The sequence below is a fragment of the Scatophagus argus genome, chromosome 1, assembly GCF_020382885.2.
Source record: "Scatophagus argus isolate fScaArg1 chromosome 1, fScaArg1.pri, whole genome shotgun sequence".
NCBI classification, from domain to species: domain Eukaryota; kingdom Metazoa; phylum Chordata; class Actinopteri; family Scatophagidae; genus Scatophagus; species Scatophagus argus.
In genome coordinates, this window is record NC_058493.1 from 10,042,027 (window position 1) to 10,063,479 (window position 21,453).

A 21,453-nucleotide genomic window follows, 5' to 3' on the forward strand; every position below is an offset into this window, starting at 1 on the left:
ATTATGCTTTTCTTCTTCTTGCAATGCAAGAAATCATAAAGTGTGATGATTTAAAGCATGTAAGTAATTAGCCATTCTGCATAACGCTTTTACATCTTGTTTTAATATTGTCTTATTTCCTAGAGGACATGTCAACACTAATTTCAAGCTGGGAGTGTTAACACTGAAAAGCTTCCACATTAACACGAGCTACCTTCATCGGACAAAAGGGACAAACATTTCTGCTTTCCTTGTCGGTGTAACTGTGTTGAACTGAATTTTGTTACTACAGTAATGCACTTTAGGGCACAACACTGATCAGGTTTGTCTGTAGCAGAGATCAGAAATTGGTCCGTCACTGCAACAAAGGCAACCAAGTACTCAACAGTAATATGATAGATTTAAGGATATATAGGGACAGTACATAAGGATGTAGTATTTGCAATGTTGGCATATGTCTTATTACTATACGCATTTGCTTCTCTCTTTACTGACAATTGAAATTTACTAATAGAGAGTTGTTTAAGAAACAATAAACTATCTTATGCAATGCAGTACATGACTGAAGACATACTTAATTTACCATGCCTCATTAGATTTTCAATTCTTCTTTAATGAAATACAAGTATCAAAATACTGCTACAGTTTTCTCTGGTCTCACACGCATTACAAAACAGATGTCAATGCATAATGCAGGAAGAAATACACACAAATTACAAGTAATAACAGTAGAGGGTAGTGCAATGCAGAACCACTACGGACTCCTTCTTTTTCACAGTTTTTCCTCTGATTTCTGATCCTATCCAGCCTCCTCGTATAAAGATAATTCACTGCCGACATGTCAGTCAAGATTTGTTCCAGTTCTTTCTAGTCTTCGATCTCTGATTTGCTCTTGATCTTTCCCCTTTTAGTTTTTCATTATTTTCATTTCTCTCTCCTAAGACACTTTACCCTTTATTTACTCTTTTCTTATTCCATCTTTTTCCTTCACAGAACTGAATTAAAATTGTGGTTGTAGTAAGTTTAAATAAAAAGGAGTTGAAATAAACATGAGGAAGTTTTGGTATTCTCAAAGTGCTGTGTTAAAACAACAACATTTCCTTTCTCTGCCGTTCATGGAACTCTCTGCTGCTCATTTCACCAGCTCATCAACCTCTCTCCAGGACTTCCCCCCACTCTCTCACTGACTTTAATGTCCTGCTGCTGACATACAAATCCTTTCATGCCACTGAACCCATTTCATTTTCAGAGCTCCTCCTCTTCCTCCTCCTCCTCCTCCTCCTCCTCCTCCTTAGTCTGGCCTCTTCTCCAACCCCAAAACACCCTGCCTCTGGAATGTGCTACCTCTCTATTCATCTGTGCTGCCAACACCATTGATTCTATTGAAGTTAAGCTTTATAATGATAAATTGCCAAAGACTGAAATTGATAAGGTAGGCAAAAATAGCCTAAAATGACAAATGACACAGATGTATGAATAACTGGACGAATGAAGAGGAAAAGTGCAATATTTAATTCATAGAGCAACTCCGATAGTGTTGAAAGAGCAATAAAAAGGGTCCTGCAGAGGCTTGCAATTAGACTCTGTATATATTGTGCTCATGTTAGGCTGTCGAATGCATTACAGAGTTACAATACAGAGATGTTTTTTTAAATAAATAAAGGTTTAGCTTAACCTAGACTGCTGCAGGTACCGAGCATGGTTAACTTTGTCTCTTTGTTCCACACAGAAAGGCCTGTTTCAGTGGAGCTGAGCTGTGGGGCTGGACCCAGCCATGTAGTATTGGAGCCAGGTTTGCCCCTTTTGCTGGACTGCAACCTTGGGGCCAGCGATGCTCCTTTCAATGTCACCTGGCTTCAGGATGGCCAGCCTCTGCCTGTGGAGGGGAGGGACTTTCTCCAGTATTTGCCCAATGGATCCCTCCTCCTGTTGCCCACTTCTAAGGAAGGACACCCTTCCCAGGGTGTGGAGGGAGGCTACAGCTGTGTGAGCGCCAGCACCCTCGGAGCACTGACCAGCCGGACTGTAAATGTTCTGTTAGCAAGTAGGTTTCCAGCAGATAAATTTCAAGTCCTGCAGAGCTCCCACATGCTCATGTATGACTCTCATGCTGTTGTTTGTTTTAATTAGTGAAATGTGCCAAAATGAATGCAAATCAAACACTTGCTGTAATAGGCTCCAATCCCCCAGTCTAAAGTTCATGGACAGATGGATGGATGGATGGATGGATAGTTTAACAAACATTTCTCATTAGCAGAGCCGCTTTGGAAACAAAAGTAATTCAATACGTGGAGTAGATTTGAGATGATTAGTATTAGTAGTATTAATGAGTTAGCTTATCAACAGAAAATTACTCCTCGACAATTGCGATAATGTATGGAGATCCCCTGGTGCCAGGTGAGAAAAAAATAGTCATGTGTAAATCTGTGCTCTCAGTTTATAAATTTGTGCACACGGACCTTTTTTTTTTCACCGGACACCATGGGAGCTCTGTTAAAACTGTTTAATCATTTTAGTCATTTTTAACATAAAGAATGCCCACACTGTGGACATCTGCTGTTTTCTGTAGTCTTCTGAGGCAGTAAACTGCATGGTTGGGTTTTTTGACTCTTTCTTTGACAGGCAAAACAAGACATTTGGAGACATCACTCTGAGCTACTGTGATGGACATTTTTCCCTATTTTTTGAATTTTGGCAAAGTAATTCATTGCAGTGCATCATGTATTACATCATATATTTTATATATCATTTGGTTTAACTGAAGTATGAAACAATTAAAAGGGATAAAACAGGACTTAGCTATTATTAAGACAGCACTCCAATGAAAAACTGTCTGGTACAGGCATGTGCAGGCATACAACAGTCCAAATGTTTGAAACTGCAGGAAGAGGAGGGTTGCATCATTGATGTAATGGAATATTGGTTGGATATGAAGACACGTGCGTGTGCATGCACACACACAGACACACAGCCATGTGATTTGTCAGATTTGTCAGGGGAATTTCATTGCATGAATGGAGATGAACTTGGTTCCCCTCTGTCTGAGATAATAGGAAACTTATCCTCTGGTGGAGCACTAAGTGTCATGGGTACAGGTACACTCTTTAACAACATTCTGTTAATATCCTCAGAATGACACAGAGTAAAGGAGGAAGTGTGGGTGTAAATGAAAGAAATGAACAGGAAGATGCATGTGTTAGGGATGAGAGGACAGGCTGTAGCTATTTAATCGCCTCTCCAAGGAGGCCTCTGTCTCTCACACTCTTAAGTAGTAGTCTTTATTTATCCATTAGCTTTGTGTAAAATGAGATGGTATCCTTTGTGCATGCCCCAGCTTTTGGCAGCTGTCACATGCCTATTTATGAGGATCTCTTGTTTGAGGGACAATCAGGAGTAAAGGGGAGGGAGAGGAGGGGTGTGTTGGTCGAATGGCTGGAAGGCAGAAAAGGCTGAAGAGAGTTTGTGGTCATGTTGAAAGGAAGGGCTTCAGACACTATTAAAAATTACCTGAATTATCTGCATGTGTGTATATGTGCATGCATGTGTGTGTTTTTTAAATGAAATCAGCTGTGAGAAGCTATGAGATAGACGCGATTGGCATGCAGGAGGTCAAAATGGAACTGCCTTGACGTTGACATTGAACGGACATTCTCATTTCCTGCTGCGTCTTCACCAGTAGAAATGAGACCGAAGAGTGAGAGTAGCAGAGATCACATCTGTGAAAACACATTACAAAACCCACCTGCTCCAGTTTCCCCATCCCAGTATATGGTGCATGTGGCCTTGTGCAGACGCATGTGAATGTGTCTGAGAGGACAAGAGACAGTGAAAGAGATCTGCTCCCTCTTTAGATGCATGTAAAAAAATAAAAATAAATCCACAGTATTTCAGTCTCTAAGTTTTCTAATTCTTCTCATGGCAAAGTGCCAGAAACAGCTCACTGTGTGCATATTACATTTCACAAATACATCCATGATTAAATGATCATGCAGGAAAGAGAAGCAGATTTTAATGTTAATTAGACCAATTAACCTTGCTCATTATAAGACTGCTAAGGTGAATGTCAGTATTTCCTAATTCCTACCAGCTTCAGCTGATGCCACAAGCATGAAGCATGTGCTCCCTCCTCCATACAAACAAGTTGCTTCTAAATTAGGTTTTAGTCTTCATTTACAAAGGACAGTGTAGAACTGTGCATTTTCTTTTCTATTGCCAGCTTTAGAGATGAAGAATTTGCACCCATTTCTTGACTCTATTTGGTGTTTTCATGTCAGTCTAGCCCTGTTTCTTTATTTTCAATGCACCTGATTGTCACCTGGTTTTAATAAGTTCTTATCTTAAAAGAGCCAATGGTAGTGCACACAATGCACATGCATCTCAAATCTGACAGAAATGAGCACCTTTATCAATTTGGAAAGGGCAGTGTGCCATAAAAAAGAAAGACAAATTTTCATATTGCAATTGTTTTAGCTATTATAAATATGTGTTGAAGCTGGGGGCATGGTTGATGGCTTTTCACAGTGTAAGTCAGTCTGAAAACTGGGTAGCAAAAAGGTTATGGGTGGAATTATCTGCTTGCACAAGTGGAGGGGAAAAACACTGCAATCTGATAGCTGTGGGGCCAAAGACTGGGGCATAGATAGAGGGACAGACAAAGACAGCAAAAGTCGGGGTAAAGTCAAGGGCAGGAGAGAGCGAGAGAGAGAGAGAGCAATGAAACAAGACAAATAAGAGGGAGCAAAGTAAGACAAGATAGGACTTTCGAAGTAGCACATCAAAGGTTTACAAACCTCACATGTATCAGTGCCCAAGGAGCTGCATGAAAATGTTTTTGTGAAACACAGAAAGAGTTTTTTGCTTAAGAACAGTTGGACATTTTTGATCCCGTGGCTGGACACTGGTCACTTTTTCACCTTTTGCTGGGAGTGTTACTCTGCAAAGTTTCCCCAGTGTATCATCAACGTCACTTTGCAACGTCTCTCAGTGTGTGTTTCTGTGCTGTGGAATTTCATTGCCGGGGACACTCATGGAATCCTGGGAAGAGACTAATATGATTATGCATTGACAGAGCAGAGGTGGAAGCTCAGCCAGTCGCCATTGTTCCATCACAGCATGGGCCAAGTGTCTACTCTGAAGTACAACCGCCTCCACAAACCCGCTAAGACCCGATAATGTGCACTCTTGCTGATCAGACCCACTGACATACATGCACATAGATGCACTCAGTGGTCCAGTCCAAGCAGTCCATGACCAGATATCAAGGCACACACTAGTGTAAACACTGAGGTACAAATAGCTGCACTCACACATGGCATCCCGCCAGGCTTTCTCTGGCAGTGTTGCAGGTGGTATGTTTACATGAGGGCATCATGATGTGTAAAGACTGGAAGTGGCAGGGGTTAATCATCAACTCCTGCGAAGCTTTCTATACAACAGTCTTTGCAAGTTTGGTGAGATGAATCACATGCTTTCTGCTACTGTGGCCAAACAAGTCTGTGTGCCTCTGTGGGATCATTGAGAATTTTACACAGATGGCCAGTTTGCTGCCATGACTAACAGTTGGTGTGATAGGGGTTAGGGAAGTCTTGGATAGTCTGCACTGGAAATCTCCAAAGTACTTAAAACTGGGATGTGAGTTTGGAAAGCTTCAGTTTGAAAACACCCACCCCTGAAGATGGCTCGCCTTGTTAGTTTTAAGTTGAAATAGAAACAAGTTTGGGAGGTAGTGTCAGGCTTCTGTGCTCCTTGTTTGAGTAAAGTCAGATGACTTGTCTTCAGTCTAATGCAGCTTCTTAGCCACGCAAGCGGCAACTGTATGAGTGGCAATGTTGCTCTGTTGTCCAGTTGGATGGTCAGTTCACCACATTTGACAAAAATAGCTTGATAAGTGTTGGATGGATTGCCATGAAAATAGTAAGTAAAGACATTCACAGTCCCCGGAGGTTGAATTGCTGACTTTGGTGACTCCCTGACTTGACTTTTAAGTTGGGCTATTTGATCCACAAAAATTTTTTTCCCAGGGCGGCAAGATAATGACTCTAATGACTCTGGTGATGACCTGACTTTTCCCCCAGCGCCACAATGAGGTTGGACATTTGAGGTTTTGAGTCTGTTGTTTTCATAATTTTTAGATGTGTTGCCATGAAATTTGGTACTGTAGTGACATTCATGTCCCCCTCACAATGAATTGAAATATCCCTTAACCTTTCAACTTGTCCTTTTATCAGGTCAAAATTTTACTTTGTCCAGTCTTTTGGCATATGACCAAACACCTGAATAACTAATGACATTCCCATCAGCCTCTGATGTATTTTGTGTTTGGTGAGCAAATGCCACCATGCTGAAGTAGGATGTTGAATATGGCAAACATTACACCTAGTACATGTCTGCTATATTAGTATTGTCAGTGTAATGTAAGTCTATACACATATATCACTGCACTCTTTAGACTCATGACTGCATGAACATTTCCTCATTGATGCAGAGATTGTCAAGATGAGGGTTGGAGTTTTTGAGTGTGATGTGGTGTTTATTATAGTACTAGTTTTGGCCTTGTTCAAAATATAACAATACAAAATAAAGCATCCAGAATCATTACCAACAAAACACTTTTAAAATCAGTTAAATTTAGTGCAGCAGAGCTTATTAAGGTCTGACAATGGAGTCTGGCCATAATTAACTTAATCAGGTGAATGAACTTGAAAATATCTGCCACTGAACATTGAGTGAATGAGCAAGCCTGAGCAGAGATTGACAATAATCGCTGATACAAAAGCCTAAGTATAACATGTGGTAAGTAGTATCACATTGGTGTAAAATTTGACTAAAACTCAGCTTTGTGAAAGCCAATTACATGTTACTTATTATAATATTACCCTACCCTATTCTATTTTTTTCTCATTTAACCACTTTAGGTATTTTCAAACCTAAGCCCTATGAATTTGAAATAGTCAGTTTTGGAACTGATCCAGTAGATCACGACAAGGCTGGACTGGCTGCAGTGGAATCCTCTGAGGCAACGCCGACCATCAAAGTTATGTCCACCAGAAGTGCTTTTTGCCACTCACAGACAATCAGAGGTTGTTACTTTAGCTGTCTGACAAAATTATGGAAAGGATTCCTACACAGAGAGACAGTTTTGTTAAAGAGTAAAATCCCTCTTGTTTAACCGGAAACTCAAGGAGAAGTCTTAATTCCGAAACGTTGTGAGGTGTGAGTTGTTGCAGGAAGACGAACATGGAAAAGTCAGTCAAAGCTGAATAGTTTGGAGTTTGCCAAGAGGAACTACGTGCTGGAACATATTTCCACAGTCAAAGAGTCCACCGTGTCTGTGAAATGTTTGAATCAGCTTTGTCCTTCCTGTAAGACTGATTTCTGAACTCTATCCGGTAATCTTTACATGTTTCATGCTGTGCAGATCTGGTCTGAATCAGTTTTGCAATTAGCTTCACATGGAGAACATGGCTGACAAAACAAGACACAGGAACCAGAAAGATGCATTTATTTATACACTCACATTGTGGTGTAGTGATTTACAATGTATCATGTGACTTATGTAGGTTTTCCGTCTTTACTACTTAGAAAGGCTATTATATGTTTTAGTGCAGTTGAAAATTAGAGTGTCCTTCTTTTTTGTTACCTTGCTTCTTTCTCCCTGCCTTTGGTTGCCTTCTCCCACCTCTTTCTCTCTCTGTGCCTTTTCCTTTGATCCACCCCCCACTCTGCTGCTCGGTCAGAGCTACAGGCAAAGTGGCTGGGACAGCCAACCAGTTTTGTTCTTTTCTCCAACAGCCTGCTGGGGTCAGAGGTTAGAGGCAGCTCAGACAGTGCTCACTGCTGCCTCCTGGTGTTCACAACTAACTACAGTAGGCAGATTTCTTGCGTGTGTGTGTGTGTGTGTGTGTGTGTGTGTGTAGGGGCTGTGAAAATTGGAGCCCTGCCAACAGCCCTGCCTGGAGAGAGAAATAATCCAACCAAGCCTGATTAAACCCTCAAAATTCTCCTGATCGGGACATTCAGGGATATTTAAATGGTCTGACCAAGTCTTTAATTAAATTACAACATTCAGAACAGTACCTTTAAAATCTCGAAAATAGCCTAAATACATTAATTAAAAGTTTGAGAAAGAGACTGTGTTAGTTATGTAGTTATGGACAGATTCTCAACTTACTTTAGATGGTTTTTAAAAGTAAACTAAGTTAAGAAAGGCCCAAAAATCTGAGATTTGAAACACATCTCTTAAAGGAGTATGATCAATTATACCTTAATAATAATTGTCATAAAACCACAATTGGTGCATAGAGCCCCTTTTACCTGCATGGCACAGTGGCTTTACAGCCATTTTGTGCTTTTCATTTAGAATACTTGGTAAAATTTCTAATACCATCCATGTTGACTCTGATGATGGAAAGAGTCCAAATGTGGACTGGGGCTTCAAGATACTGGCACATTCAGTCTCATCAAACACTCTGGGTCTTATCCATTTTTGTTCTTTCCACTCAAAAATCAAAAACGTCTGCTTTGATGAATGCCCTCCTGACCTCTGTTGCCTCCATACCTCCAGGTCTGTCTAAGTTCCATCAGGAGCCATCACCCCTCACAGTGCCCACCGGGGGAGCTGCCCGCTTTGAGTGCCAGATTGAGGGAGTACCCACACCTGTTATTATGTGGGAGAAGGACAAAGTGGCTATCCCTCAGGAGACAAGGTGACTTTTCTGTGTGTTGTTGTTGTACTTCATCTTCATCTCCTGCTTATTCTTAGTCTTCTCTTCTGTGTTCTGATTTTGTTACGATATATCAATGCTTGAGCCATATGTTTACAATATATTTGTTTTGGGATCTTTGCAATTTAATTCACTTTTACCCAATACTTGTCTCTTTATGTGTTCTCTTATTAATATCCCATTACTGCTCATCAAGTCATTTAAGTGGACGACATGATAAGTCTTTAGCAACATGACTTTCTAGCTTGACTACTTCATATAATAGAAAAGAAAGTTTAGTGAAATATGTTAACTGGGAAAAACACACTTTTGTACAAGAATGAGTGTGAATTTTATGGCAATGTTCTTGAATATCAAGCTAATTTTGTTTGGGTTCATATTCCATTCAATAAAATATGCTTCTCATAAAAATGCTTTTTCACTGGAATAAGTTGCTTTGGATTTTCAAGTGCTCTTGTCTAATCCCCTTTCATCGCTCCACACTATAGTGCCGTTTGTACGAATGATGAACTTGGTCACTGACTCATGAAGGGCTAACACGAGTATTTGCAAACTTCATCCTTCCATGACACTTAGCAAGATTCACCTAATTTTGACATTTAAATTTCCTTTTATGTTAAACATGAATGTAAATAAATCATGTTGGTTTAACTACAGTCTCAACAACACCTTATTATTTCTTTGTGTATTCCACCAGAGCGTGCAATTAAAAGCTTCAGTGAAGGAGCATTCTGCTCTGACCTTTACAATGCATTGTAAGAGTTATAAGAAAAGTAAGTAAGAAATAACAAAACATGCAGGCAGTATCTATATGTGTTTTCCTTGTTTTTATCGTCGTAGTATTTGCGTAGGTTTGGAGTAGAGTAGATAAAAAGATATGTGCAGAAATAAGCACATGGTCAGGATTTTAACAACTATCAGTGGAGCACTAACAAATCACCTAAAGTTTAAATCAAACCACTCACCACTGAACCCTATGTGCTCTTACAGATAAACACACACACACACACACTTTCAAAATGAACTCCTGCTGCCACATCTTCGACATGCCTGTCTCTCAGTCAGCTCTCTGTCTCACATAGTCTCATTTTCTGGGCAGCTTAACGATATTGACATTTCTCTGTAGCTCTTCTGGCTCCAGCGACTTGAATTTTTTTCCAGCATTATTGACTAAGTACTAATGGCTGCTGTGGCCCTGCATGACCTGCAAACAGCTTGCTGCTTCAAAGGTCTTATTGGTGGGGTGTGGTTCTCCCACAATGGCCTCTCACAAAGATGAGCTAAGGGACGGCTGAAACATCACTGGCTTTTTTCCTCTCTCTGTTCTCTCTGCCTCTAATGTTTCTTTTCCTGTTGGCCACTCAGCGATCTCTTGCTCTCTTCTTTTGCTGTTATCCCCTTTTCACTCCTATTTGTGCTGTTCTGCTATTGCCATTTTCTCTTCATTCGTGGCTCCCTGTCTTCTGCTCATTATCTCTCTTTCTTGTTCTTTGTTTTTTCCTATCCATTGCCTCATTATTCTCGTTATTTCTTTTTTTTTTCTCAGCTCCTCTCTACTGAGAACACACACACACACACACAACAGACAAACAGACTTTGTGCCCCAAAAAGACAATATACGCAAATTTACTATTACTATTTTTAAACAATCCTTTTGGTGTTTTCTGTGCTTTTGTGATGCTGGAGAGCCTCGAAACAGCTCTTTATTTAAGTCATATCTTTGTATTTAAGTAAGTTTTTGGGTTATATAACTAGAAATCGCAACCCTTCCTCAGTGGTTGTGTACAATAGCTTCTCTCCTGCCTAAAGAATAGAGGAGACCTGTGAGGACTCAGCAGGATCCCAACAGAGTTGAACAGCTGGGTATTTCATGCTACAGGGCACTGAGCCATTTATTAACTTGTTTGTCTCGCTTGCTCGTTCACCTTCTTACTATGTCTCCCTCTGCCACCTCTCTTCTGCTGTGTCCTGTGTGCAACAGGTTCATTTCCCTTCCTAACGGGGTGCTCCAGATTCTGGAGGTGACCAAGGAGGATGAGGGTGGCTACCGCTGTGTTGTGTCCAACTCTGCCAGGAAGGACATCAGTCAGGAAGCCAAGCTCACCATCACCACAGGTGAGGTCTGTTGCAGTGTTTTATAGTGTTTGAATAGGCAACCAGCCCCTGCTGGGAGCTGCTAGATCAGATTTAAAATGACATGCTTGAAATGTATTATGTAGGTCCCTTCAGTGCTAACAAAATGGCACTTTCTCATCTAACCTAGTGCTTGTATTGTGGCTTGTGTTTTTGAAACCACAGAGTAACAGTTAGCATAGTTGGTGTGAGGTATGCTTTATTTTTAGACTATTTTTTGATAATAACAAGCTTTTGCTATCCTGAAAGATCCCCTCCAGACATGATTTTTCGATTTTTTTTAAAATGAATTCATTAATTGATTGACTTTCTTTATGATACGTTTTTGCCACAGAATAACCTATGTGAAATGTTTTATGATTGGACACTGAAAAGTCCATTCTCAGTGTATGTGCACTGTAAGTTACAACATCAGGTTTAACATACAGGCACAGGGAAACTTTTGCCTCTTCAGCAGATGAATGTGAAAATGTGTGTTGCAATACAAATCAATAGGTCTGTTCCTGTAGATGTTGGGCGTGCTGTGTTTCCTCTGACTGTAATAAAGTCAGCTTTAGGAATAGCTGATGCAGCACACACACATGCTCTCTGTGACAGGGGAACATACAGCACTGTATCTAGACCACTCTCTTCAATCATTCCTTTCTAATATAAGCAGAAAGATGGGAATAGAGGGCTGTAAACTGATTAAAATATCGACTTACTTGAGCTGTCGTTGCTGTAACTGTGATGCGGCTTATCGGGACTTCTGAGCAGAATATTTGAGTATTTAACTCAGAGTTAAACATTTTTCAGCTCATTTCTTTGAAAACAATGAGACAGAGGTGCAGTGGTAACAAAGTGAAGCAGTGTTCAGTGATGTGAATACAACACATTTTCTGATGATCTGACACATCTCGCAACTGACTACGGAAGAAAACAATTTCCAGCTGGCTTTTCAATGTAATATACTTGTTAGAAATTCAGTGACCTTTGCCATCTGTATTTTATGCAATTTTATTTCTATAACCTACTCCCTCCATTTCTCATTTGATGAATTTTGATTATGTAAAGCACTTTAGATTTGTGTTGTGTGTTAAAAACAAATGCTGCACTTTTACCTTGGCTGCCCTTCAGACTTTATTTACCAAAACACATACAGGTGTCTAGAAGTGTTTATTCTCTGATTGTTGACTGACTGCTGGCATTGAGCTTAGACTTTTAATTCAGCTTCCTGTATATGTCTGGTTTGTTTGATCATTTCTTTCGTCAAAAGGACTCATTTTCCCTGTTTGGTAGAAGAATTTTAAATTGAGCAGTGTTTCATTTCAGCAACAAATTGTGGGTGTGTGGGGCTGTACAAGCCAAAATTCCTTCTGGCAGCCTTACATACATCCATTTTCCATCACATACAAATATTCAAACTCTCTCTGGACTTTCATTCGGAAAACAGTCTTGCTTTTTTAATTATGCTGTCATGGTGAGGTTTAGGCAACATAACCACTTGGTTAGGTTTTTGAGAAGATCTTGACGTGGGCTGAAATTTACCCTTCTACAACTTTAGCCACAGTCTTTTTTGGCATAAAGTCCTGAAGGCTAACTTCTCCCATGTTCAAAGTCTTGCACATGTAGTTCCTGGTTTGGGAGTGACTATTTAGTGTTTACACACTATGATATGACAACTTTTTCTCAAGTAAAAAGGAACTTCCTCAGTCAGTGAAAGTTGTGGAAACAGAAAGAGTTGAGGGAAAATATGTACATGTGTGTGTGTGAAATTGACAATATACGTAAGTAGATTGATTCATATGTAAGACACATATGTATATATACATATACATGTGAGAAAATTCATATATTATACAATTTGTATATCTGTGATTAGAAATATACGCATGTGAAAAGAAAAAGAAGGCATGTGTGTATGAGGGGACCAGAATGAATTGTACAGGCCCTCATATACTGTATGAGTGTGTTAAATATGCAGTTCCTGAAGTCATACGAAAGTACCTAAGTGCTCTCTAAATGTCATGTAAACATAGGATGAATGTTAGATTAAGCTGTAATTATGTTCCAATCAATGGAACTATAGGCTGACAAACAAGTAATGCTGTTTTGCAGAATAAAGACTTATCTTTCAGTATACTGTTTCTACTGATCTGACTGTTTTGACATCAGCATACACGCTTTACTCAAAATTCCAGGGTGACTGCAGCTTACAAGGACTTGCATTTGTGGATTACACGATGCTGTGACTCAGTGAACAGTATTGTGAGGTGGGATTTCACAATTAGGCAGCCAACATTAAAGCCCTGTTGTATTATCTGCTTCTGTGGCTAGCTAGCTAGAGATCAGTCAGCTGTGATTGGCTTCTCTGTGGAAACCATTGTGTCCTTTTTTGGAGGGTCCTACCCTTTGTGTCCTTTTAAAGAAACAAAACAAAGAAAGAGCCCGACAGATGAGGCCAAAGCAAGTGAGTCAGACACGGCACTTGGACTTTTAGAAGTCCATACATTTTCACTCCATTAGTTTTCCAGTTTCAGTTACAATCATTAAGTTAAATTTGATATTATGATTGTAATGATTTCTCTGTTCTCATGCAATTATTTGAATACAAAATATACAACAGAGGAGAAAGTATCCTCGTTTTTTGCACGTCAGGTGTTCTGTTGTTTGGATTCAAGGGGTTGGAGTCAAAGAGCATTTTGAAATTAGATGCATGAATATGTACTGATATATTTTGATGGATGTTGACCTGCAATGACAAGAAGGCTGATCTTTGCAGGTTTCCCAAGGTAATCTTATTGCTGTCATGGGATCCTCGGAGGATAGTATTTATAGCTCTATTGTATGCCATTACATGACGCAGATGTCAGATCTAATGCCGTCACTCTAATGCCGTCACTTCACTCGTTTGCACTTCAGAGTCCTATGAATAAAACACTTCAACAATCAGGCCCTGCTCCGGCAGCTTGATGTTGAGGTGATCAAGTCCATGTACTTGAGAACTTGAGAGGATGTAGAAAATATGAAGCATTCAGATGCTTTGAACATCCCGTCTCTAGATTTTTCCTTTTCTTCCTTTACTTTCCTAACTATGCCCACATCCATCATATCCACATACGGTTAAGCGCGGTGCGGCGTGGTCCTCGCAAAGGGAGACTGACCCGCTTAAAGCCTTATGCATAACCAAAGATTTCTGTATGTAATGTCAATGATTAATTTACAGAATGCAAAACCTTTTTCTGAATATCATTAACATTATGTGCTGCTGAGACTGCTTGAGTCCTGTCACTGCAGCATTACATTACCACTAGCATTACGCTAGTGTGAGACTCATACACACTTAAGATGAGCCCCTCATCCCATAAGGAATATGCTTTGAATAGCATCCGTAGTCACTACAGAGGAGAGATGCACTTCACTTCAAAAACTATCATCTCTCTAACAAAAAGATTCTCTCTCTCTTTGCGTTCTCTTTTTCTGTGACCTACACTTTGACCTGTCAGGTTTTTTTTGTTTTTGTCGCTTATTGCCTCCTTTCATTGTCTCAGCATCTCAGCCCAGTTTGGTGACTCCTTGTGTTGTTCGGTATGTCTGTAAATAACATGTGCTGTAAGGTCTTCCACCCTGTTTATATGCAAATCACCTCAAATCATGTCCTCTCTATAACCAAGATTTATTATTCAGGTCATTGCCAAATCCAGAATTGATTAAGCTTCAGATCCCAAACAGTCTATAGCCCAAGGACTGTTGGTGTGATGAGGTGACTTGCTATGTTGGTAAGCAAGTCTGTCACCAGCAAACACTCCATGAGTCATTCTGAGAAGCTCTCTAAATGTTGTCCCATCTTCCACCGGAACTACTGTGAAATATAAGCTGACATGCTTTGTCAGTATTTGTATTATTACCTGTAATTCCCATGTTAGAACAGAAAGCCAGTCATTTTCTTGGTGCCTTAGCCAGCGAATTCAGACTCTTTTTCATCAACTAAAATGAAAGCACAAACATGACTGTATGTATTCGTCCATTGTCCAAACAGAAAAGTTAGTTTCAAAGTTAGTTAATTGGTAATACGAGATGTGCACTGCTCCTCTTTTATAATGATCTACTTCATGTCATAACTTAAAGTTCATGTGTCTATATAGAAGGAATGTGAAGAATGTAAATTTATTCACAATACGTGCAATAACTTCTCCTCAAATGGGAGAAAGCTGTCAGCACAACTCAGTGAGGAAAGTAAAAATTGTGAATGATTACCATAAGGCTGACCTCCTCCCTTCATTTTTCAGATCTTTTTAACATAATAATTATAATAAGCTCCTATTTCACATTGATAAGCTGTAGCCACACCCAAGTGACCTGGAGGCTTCTCAGCACAGCTTACTGTTGTGTTAGCATGGCAGGGGTGAGACAAGTAATAGCTGAACATATTGCGAGTTAGTGGTAAGAGATTGGATAACACTGAGGCCTGATGCTTGGACTGAAATGTTATTTTGTTTCACTTTGTTGGTCAATTATGCACTATTTGAATTGGTGGAAAAACACTGTAAACATGGGCAGCGAGTCACTTGTTGGTTGGCTTGGATGATTTCTCGTCCATTCAGTGGCTGCAAACTGGCATCCTTCCAATGACAAACACAAACTTATCTTGTATTTACTGGTCCACGTATATGTTTGTTGTTGTTATAGGCGCTACAGAAACCCTGAACACAGTTACAATTATTGCACCGCCTCAGAATGCAACAGTCGTGCTTGGCCGTCCTGCTGTGATGGAGTGCATGGCACAAGGGCAGCCGAAGCCACTGGTGTCTTGGAGCAGGCAAGGTAACGCTCGGAAACGCTTTTACTTTCTCTTTTCTCACTGTGGTTCTCATCCTGTTCTCATCCCCTACTGTTACTCTCTAACTAAATGTCACTCACACACAAAGAACAATTATCAACGATCAACGATCACTCAGCGATCATAAAAGTACAGTGTACCTGTACTTTTATTGTTTTACTGATCTCATCTCCACTAGTCCACTGTTGTTCCCTGTATTGTTCATATGCGCTGAGTCAGGGTTTACATCAGATGATTTGCCACATTGTTCATGTTCGTGACATTTTAAGTATCATTGTGAGATAATTCTCTATGTAGGTGATGATCATTCTCTGTAGAGGATTTGGCAACAGTACAACATGGTGGACAAACCAAATAAAGGTCTATATAGTGAGTAGAGAGTGATTTTACACAGCCTAGGAGTGTGCCAATGCAGACACCTCAGTGGGCCCAGACTAAAAAAGTCACAGAGCCACCTGTTGGTCAGCTTGTGTGCTTACAGGTCAAATCCCACTCTGGTCAAATTGCTGCCTTTCTCTTTTGTGCTGTTTCCCAGGCAACTGAAAGCCTGACAAATTATCTCCACTTTTCTCAATGCCAGTCTCTCTATCTATATGATCTGAGTCCCGTTGTCCTGTGATTCTTTCTTCTTTGATCAGATGGAAAGCCCATTTCTACTGATGTGGTTGTCCTCGCAACAAACCTGGTGATTAGGGACACGAGGCGTCACCATGCTGGCATCTATGTCTGCCGGGCCAACAAGCCTAAGACAAGAGAATTTGTCATTGCTGCTGCTGAGCTGCATGTGCCTGGTAGGAGTCATGTTATGAACTGTATATAATAACAATTTTGACTTTTCTAGAGTGGTTCTATTTAGACCTCTGACTTTTTGTATCAGCTTCCCCCAGATCACCAAGTAAATGAATATGTGATGGTGCTGTGTTTGAAAAAGTAAAAAGGAATTCCAGCAGAAAAGGGTGGCTCTTGCATAATCTTGTATCCACCTTAGCTGCAGGTAGATACTGTATAATTATCATTGGTAGACACTAGTAGACACCCAGGCTAACGATTAGCCTGTGATCTAGTTTTGATTACAGGTTATTTGATTGAATAGACTGATATGCATTAACCTAAATAATCTTTTCAGATTACAGAAGCCATAGGTGAAAGATTATGGCCAAAACCAGTATCAGTAACAACTGTAACACTCTGTGACAACATCCTAAATTTGAACACAGACAGTGAACTGTGTTCAAATTCAAATAGAACCGTAGTTGTAGTGCTTGTGACATGTAAAGCTTTGTCAAAGTGAAATACTAATTCTTTTAAGGCTCCCATTAATTGTATAGTTCTTCTTGTAAGTCAAAGCATTGTTTCCTACTTCCAACAGCCCCTCCAGTGATCCTCCAGCCCCCAGAGACGGCATCCCTCTCTCGGGGAAACACAGCCAGGTTTGTGTGCAACAGCTCTGGGGAGCCTCCACCTGTGCTGCACTGGCTGAAGAACGGCCAGCCCATTAAGTCATTCAGACGGGTGAAGAGCCAAAGCCCTGGAGTCCTGCTCATCAACCAGCTCGCATTAGAGGATGCAGGCTATTACCAGTGCATAGCAGACAATGGGCTGGGCACAGCCTGTGCCACTGCCAAGCTGACGGTCATCGTGAGGGAAGGTCTGCCCAGCCCTCCTCGCCACGTGTCTGCCACACCCTACTCCAGCACAACTGCCCTACTCACCTGGGAGAAACCTGAGTACAATGCGGACCAAATCATTGGCTACTCTGTACACTGTCGCGCCACAGGTGTGTCTGTATTCATGAGTGTATACAGTCCACAGTGCCGTAGAAAATATTTTAATTTGAATATTTCCACCCTTTTCAGGCTCAGATAATGTGGAGTACCAGTTTGCAATGAACAATGACACCACAGAGTACCTTGTCAAAGAGCTTCTCCCCCATACTGCCTACAAATTCTTTGTGGTGGCTTATTCTCCCATGGGTGCGAGTGACAAGTCCCAGTCTGTTACTGTAGAGATGCTGGAGGATGGTGAGTAGTGAAACTAATACACAGGTCAGTGTTGGATACTTCACTGACTCACAGAGCAAACATTATTATTTTTAAGAGGGCTTAAATTGTCAGTATCATCCGTTTATGAAATGTTGAAAAGCAGCATTAGTGCACATTGTAGACTCATTTTTGCCTCAAAATCTGATTGACATCTGATATTTCATTTTATTTTGGAATCGCCACATCTATGCGTCTCATTTAAAATGACTCATTTACTTTTAAAGATTTAAAAAGCATAGATTATTACTTGACATATCATGTTTTATCACCACTAATTAAGTGTGCAGCACTATTTTTTTTTGGCTGTGCCTTCATAATACAGTTCATTCAGTATGTCTTTCTGTTCCCTCCTGCAGTTCCGAGTGCACCTCCTCAGCTGTCCATAGCCAGCACCTCCCCCACAGACATCAGGCTGATGTGGCATCCACTGTCCTCTCAGCATAGCCGAGGAGCTGTCACCCGCTACCGCATTGAGTACAGCACTCTGGATCAGTGTGAGTAACCCCTGCTGGTCAACGAGTTGACCTTATCTGCCAATGAAAGCACACTGAGCATAATAATTCAGGGGATTTACCCATTATAAGTTGGTTTTACATCAGTAGTTCACAGGAATGTTCTCAAAGCCTTGTTTGCTTTATGAAATTTGATTCCTGCTGGCTGTATTTATGAAAATACTTTATAATTAAGAGTGCAGAAGGTCGGAAATGTGTATGATAGGGTTAGGAATATTAAGACGATGCAAGTTTATGTGCAGAGCAGAACCATTTTTTTCTGAATAGCCTGTTCCACATAATCTACTGAAAGTTCCATCTGAATGGAACTGTTCTCACAACAGGTTGTCCTTCGTGCCCTTTGTACATTGATTTGGGAATGTGTACTGTGTGTTTCCACAGTGGACAGTGTGTTCTCAGTTGAAGTTCTGGGTAATGAGACTCAGTTCACACTTAGAGAGTTGCAGCCCAACCAAACCTACCGACTGAGGATCGCAGCTGGAACAGGCGTTGGCTTTGGGGTTCCTTCTGAGTGGGCCCAGCACCAAACATTAGCCCACTACAACCACAGCAACCACAGCATGGGTAAGGAAGCCTACACACAGGACTGTCTTTGCATTTGATCATTCCAAAAATTCCGAGGTCCCTGGCTTTCCATTGGTTTGTTTGTGTGTGTCATTTTTGTAATTAGGTGAAATTTTGAGAGTTATGATTCATACAAGGAACATAACAAACACGTTTTCTGCTTCTAAGTGACCATTTAGTCATTAAGCACAGTCCATTCCCAAAACTATACAGTCTGGTATGTATACCTCCCACCCCATGATTTATTTTCATGTTAATACGCCCCAGCCCACAGGCACACACACACACATGCTCAAACCGTATGCCCATATAAAAAAATCCACTCAAATACCATAAAATACTCAGATGGGTGTGCTTCAGATGGCGTAAGTATCTCTGTACTGTCTGGCTGAATTTGAAAAAGTTTCAGGAAGTTTTCCACACTGTATAAGAAAAAGAAAAGAAATGAGAAGACACACACCTGGGGTTATCAGACTTTCCCAAAAAAATAGCATTGCAATGCAGAAAAATAATATTATTAAATGTGTTTGAACAGAAAACTTTAATCTGAGCATATTTTGGGATTAGGCAGAGATCTTTGTCAACAGGCTCAAATGTAGCTGAAGTGAAAGCTTGGTGGTTAGTGCACATTTTTTCATATGGAAATCTTGGTCCTGTCTTTTTTTTCTTTTCTCTTTTTTCCAAATTTTAAGTGATCTTTGCTCCAACTGAACTGAAAGTAAAAGCCAGAGTGAATACACTCAATGTGACCTGGCATCCCTCACCCAATCACACGCTGGTCTCGGGCTACAAGCTGTCCTGCCAAGAGGTGGAGGCTGATGAATTAGTCCATAGAGAAAGGACAAGACAGACTCACACCATCAGGCTTCGTAAGAAGGCCAGGTACCATCTCCTCACTGGGCTGGGTAAGTTGCCGGCAGAGGCTTCTTCTAATGTAACGTGTATAACATGTGTATTCTGCCACTCTTTTAACCTTGTATTTAGCTAAGTCTGACTAAATATTAAATCAAATAATGTCCCACTATGCGTTATATTATATAAAACTGTCAGTCACCCAGCTTTTGGACAGCTTTATACAACTCTGAGCAAAAGAAAGTTTCCTTTTTTTGCTGCATTTCGTTCAAAGACTGGTTTTACAAGCAATTATACACACGTAATGAAAAATAATGATTAATAATTCAGCATTTCATTGAAAATGGCAGGATAAAGTAATTGGATCCAGTTTGTTGCACAGCTGTCATTTGTGGTTTTCAGGATACAGCATTTCAGGTTCAGCATCCAGAGAGACCATAAACAGATTAATTCAGCTTTAAATGTCTTTTCTTTCTAATAAGTTGGTTTACTTGTAACTTACAACATATATGTTTCTATTTTTTTGATGTTTATTTTCATCCCTCTGTTGTCAGTCCCTGACCGGCAGTACGAGGTAAGAGTTTGGGCATTCAATAAACAGACTGATGGAGCAGCTGCTGTGTGGAAGGGAAGGACAGACAAGGCCCCTGAAAGAAGTAAGGTTTCTGTTTGTATGTGACCTTGTATACATAAATGATTGGGTTCCTTGTTCCTTCCAAACAAACAAACAAAAACATCATTTTTATGAGGTATGAAATAATGACAAATTATATTACATCTTTGAAGATTCAAGTCAAATATTTGTGTGTGTGTGTGTGTGTGTGTGTTCAGCATCGCCTACACCATTTTGGTCCCCCCCATTGCCCCCTCCATTGCCCCCAAGCAGCATTCAAGCCATGGCCAACAGCTCCACCTCCATCTGGCTGCGCTGGGAGAAACCACGGTTCAGCAACGTACGGATCATCAACTACACCGTGCGCTGCAACCCAGTGGGAACCACCAACGCTTCTTTGGTCTCCTATCACACCAGGTCAGAGACCAGACAGAGCAACTGGAACTTAATCATATAATAAAGAGATTGGCTTTAAATACCTCAAAACTCCAAAATCAGTCTACTCTCAACATGTGAACAATACACTTCCCACATGCATTAAACCAGATGCATTTATGTTTACATCTCAAAGTCCATTTTAACAGTTTGTGTGAACACATCTTCAGTACTGATACAGAACTAATCTGCAATGAATTTTAAAACCTTTAGAAGGATATTAGTTTAGTCACAGAAAAGAACCATTCCTCAAACTTTAAGTGAAAGTAAACAACTTCGCTCTTCTAGTGTTTCCAAGTGGCATTATTGTTGGTGCAGCTCACCGAAGGACAAGTGGATCACTTTTTCTTTTTCACAGAGCAGTAGCCACCAACAACACGGAGCAAAAATTTGAGTGTATTCATTAATTTAGTCTACAATGTAGGCAAGAAGGCAGATAGAAATGGTGCTAGGCTGCCAGCCTTTGTTTTCCTGTGACATTTCCTGCCCGGTGACAAACAAAATTACATATTGAAATGGATGTTGACAGGGAACCAGACTAAATGTTAATGACGTCATCATTATTATTACTATTATTGTTTGTATTGTTTGTTACTATTGCTGTTAGTAGTTTGATTGTGCAAGCAAATATTTTCTTCATAATAAATTGAAGTAAAAAACTTGTCTGTTGCTAGTTTAGGCAGAGCAAGGAGACAGGGAGACAAGTTCTTTATACTGATACTGATATACTGATATACTGCAGTGACCAGACTAAGGCGGCAAGCATTTCTCATTCAGCAGG

The 21,453-nt window shown here is 40.4% G+C and overlaps 1 protein-coding gene across 3 annotated transcripts in view; it reads left to right on the forward strand.

Annotated features, from left to right (window-relative positions):
* Positions 1 to 21,453, forward strand: part of igdcc4 (immunoglobulin superfamily, DCC subclass, member 4) — a 49,305-nt gene that overhangs the window by 14,300 nt on the left and 13,552 nt on the right. For all 3 annotated transcript variants that reach the window (XR_006841968.1, XM_046376237.1, XM_046376128.1), the window contains exons 2-13: positions 1,709 to 2,023; positions 8,543 to 8,684; positions 10,684 to 10,817; positions 15,504 to 15,638; positions 16,293 to 16,445; positions 17,024 to 17,431; positions 17,511 to 17,675; positions 18,053 to 18,190; positions 18,590 to 18,772; positions 19,465 to 19,677; positions 20,179 to 20,280; positions 20,456 to 20,654. Coding sequence is in view for 2 of the 3 variants with exons in the window: in XM_046376237.1 (XP_046232193.1) it covers positions 1,709 to 2,023; positions 8,543 to 8,684; positions 10,684 to 10,817; positions 15,504 to 15,638; positions 16,293 to 16,445; positions 17,024 to 17,431; positions 17,511 to 17,675; positions 18,053 to 18,190; positions 18,590 to 18,772; positions 19,465 to 19,677; positions 20,179 to 20,280; positions 20,456 to 20,654 (2,287 nt within the window). In the remaining variant the exon portion in view is untranslated. The remainder of the gene's footprint in view (positions 1 to 1,708; positions 2,024 to 8,542; positions 8,685 to 10,683; positions 10,818 to 15,503; positions 15,639 to 16,292; positions 16,446 to 17,023; positions 17,432 to 17,510; positions 17,676 to 18,052; positions 18,191 to 18,589; positions 18,773 to 19,464; positions 19,678 to 20,178; positions 20,281 to 20,455; positions 20,655 to 21,453) is intronic.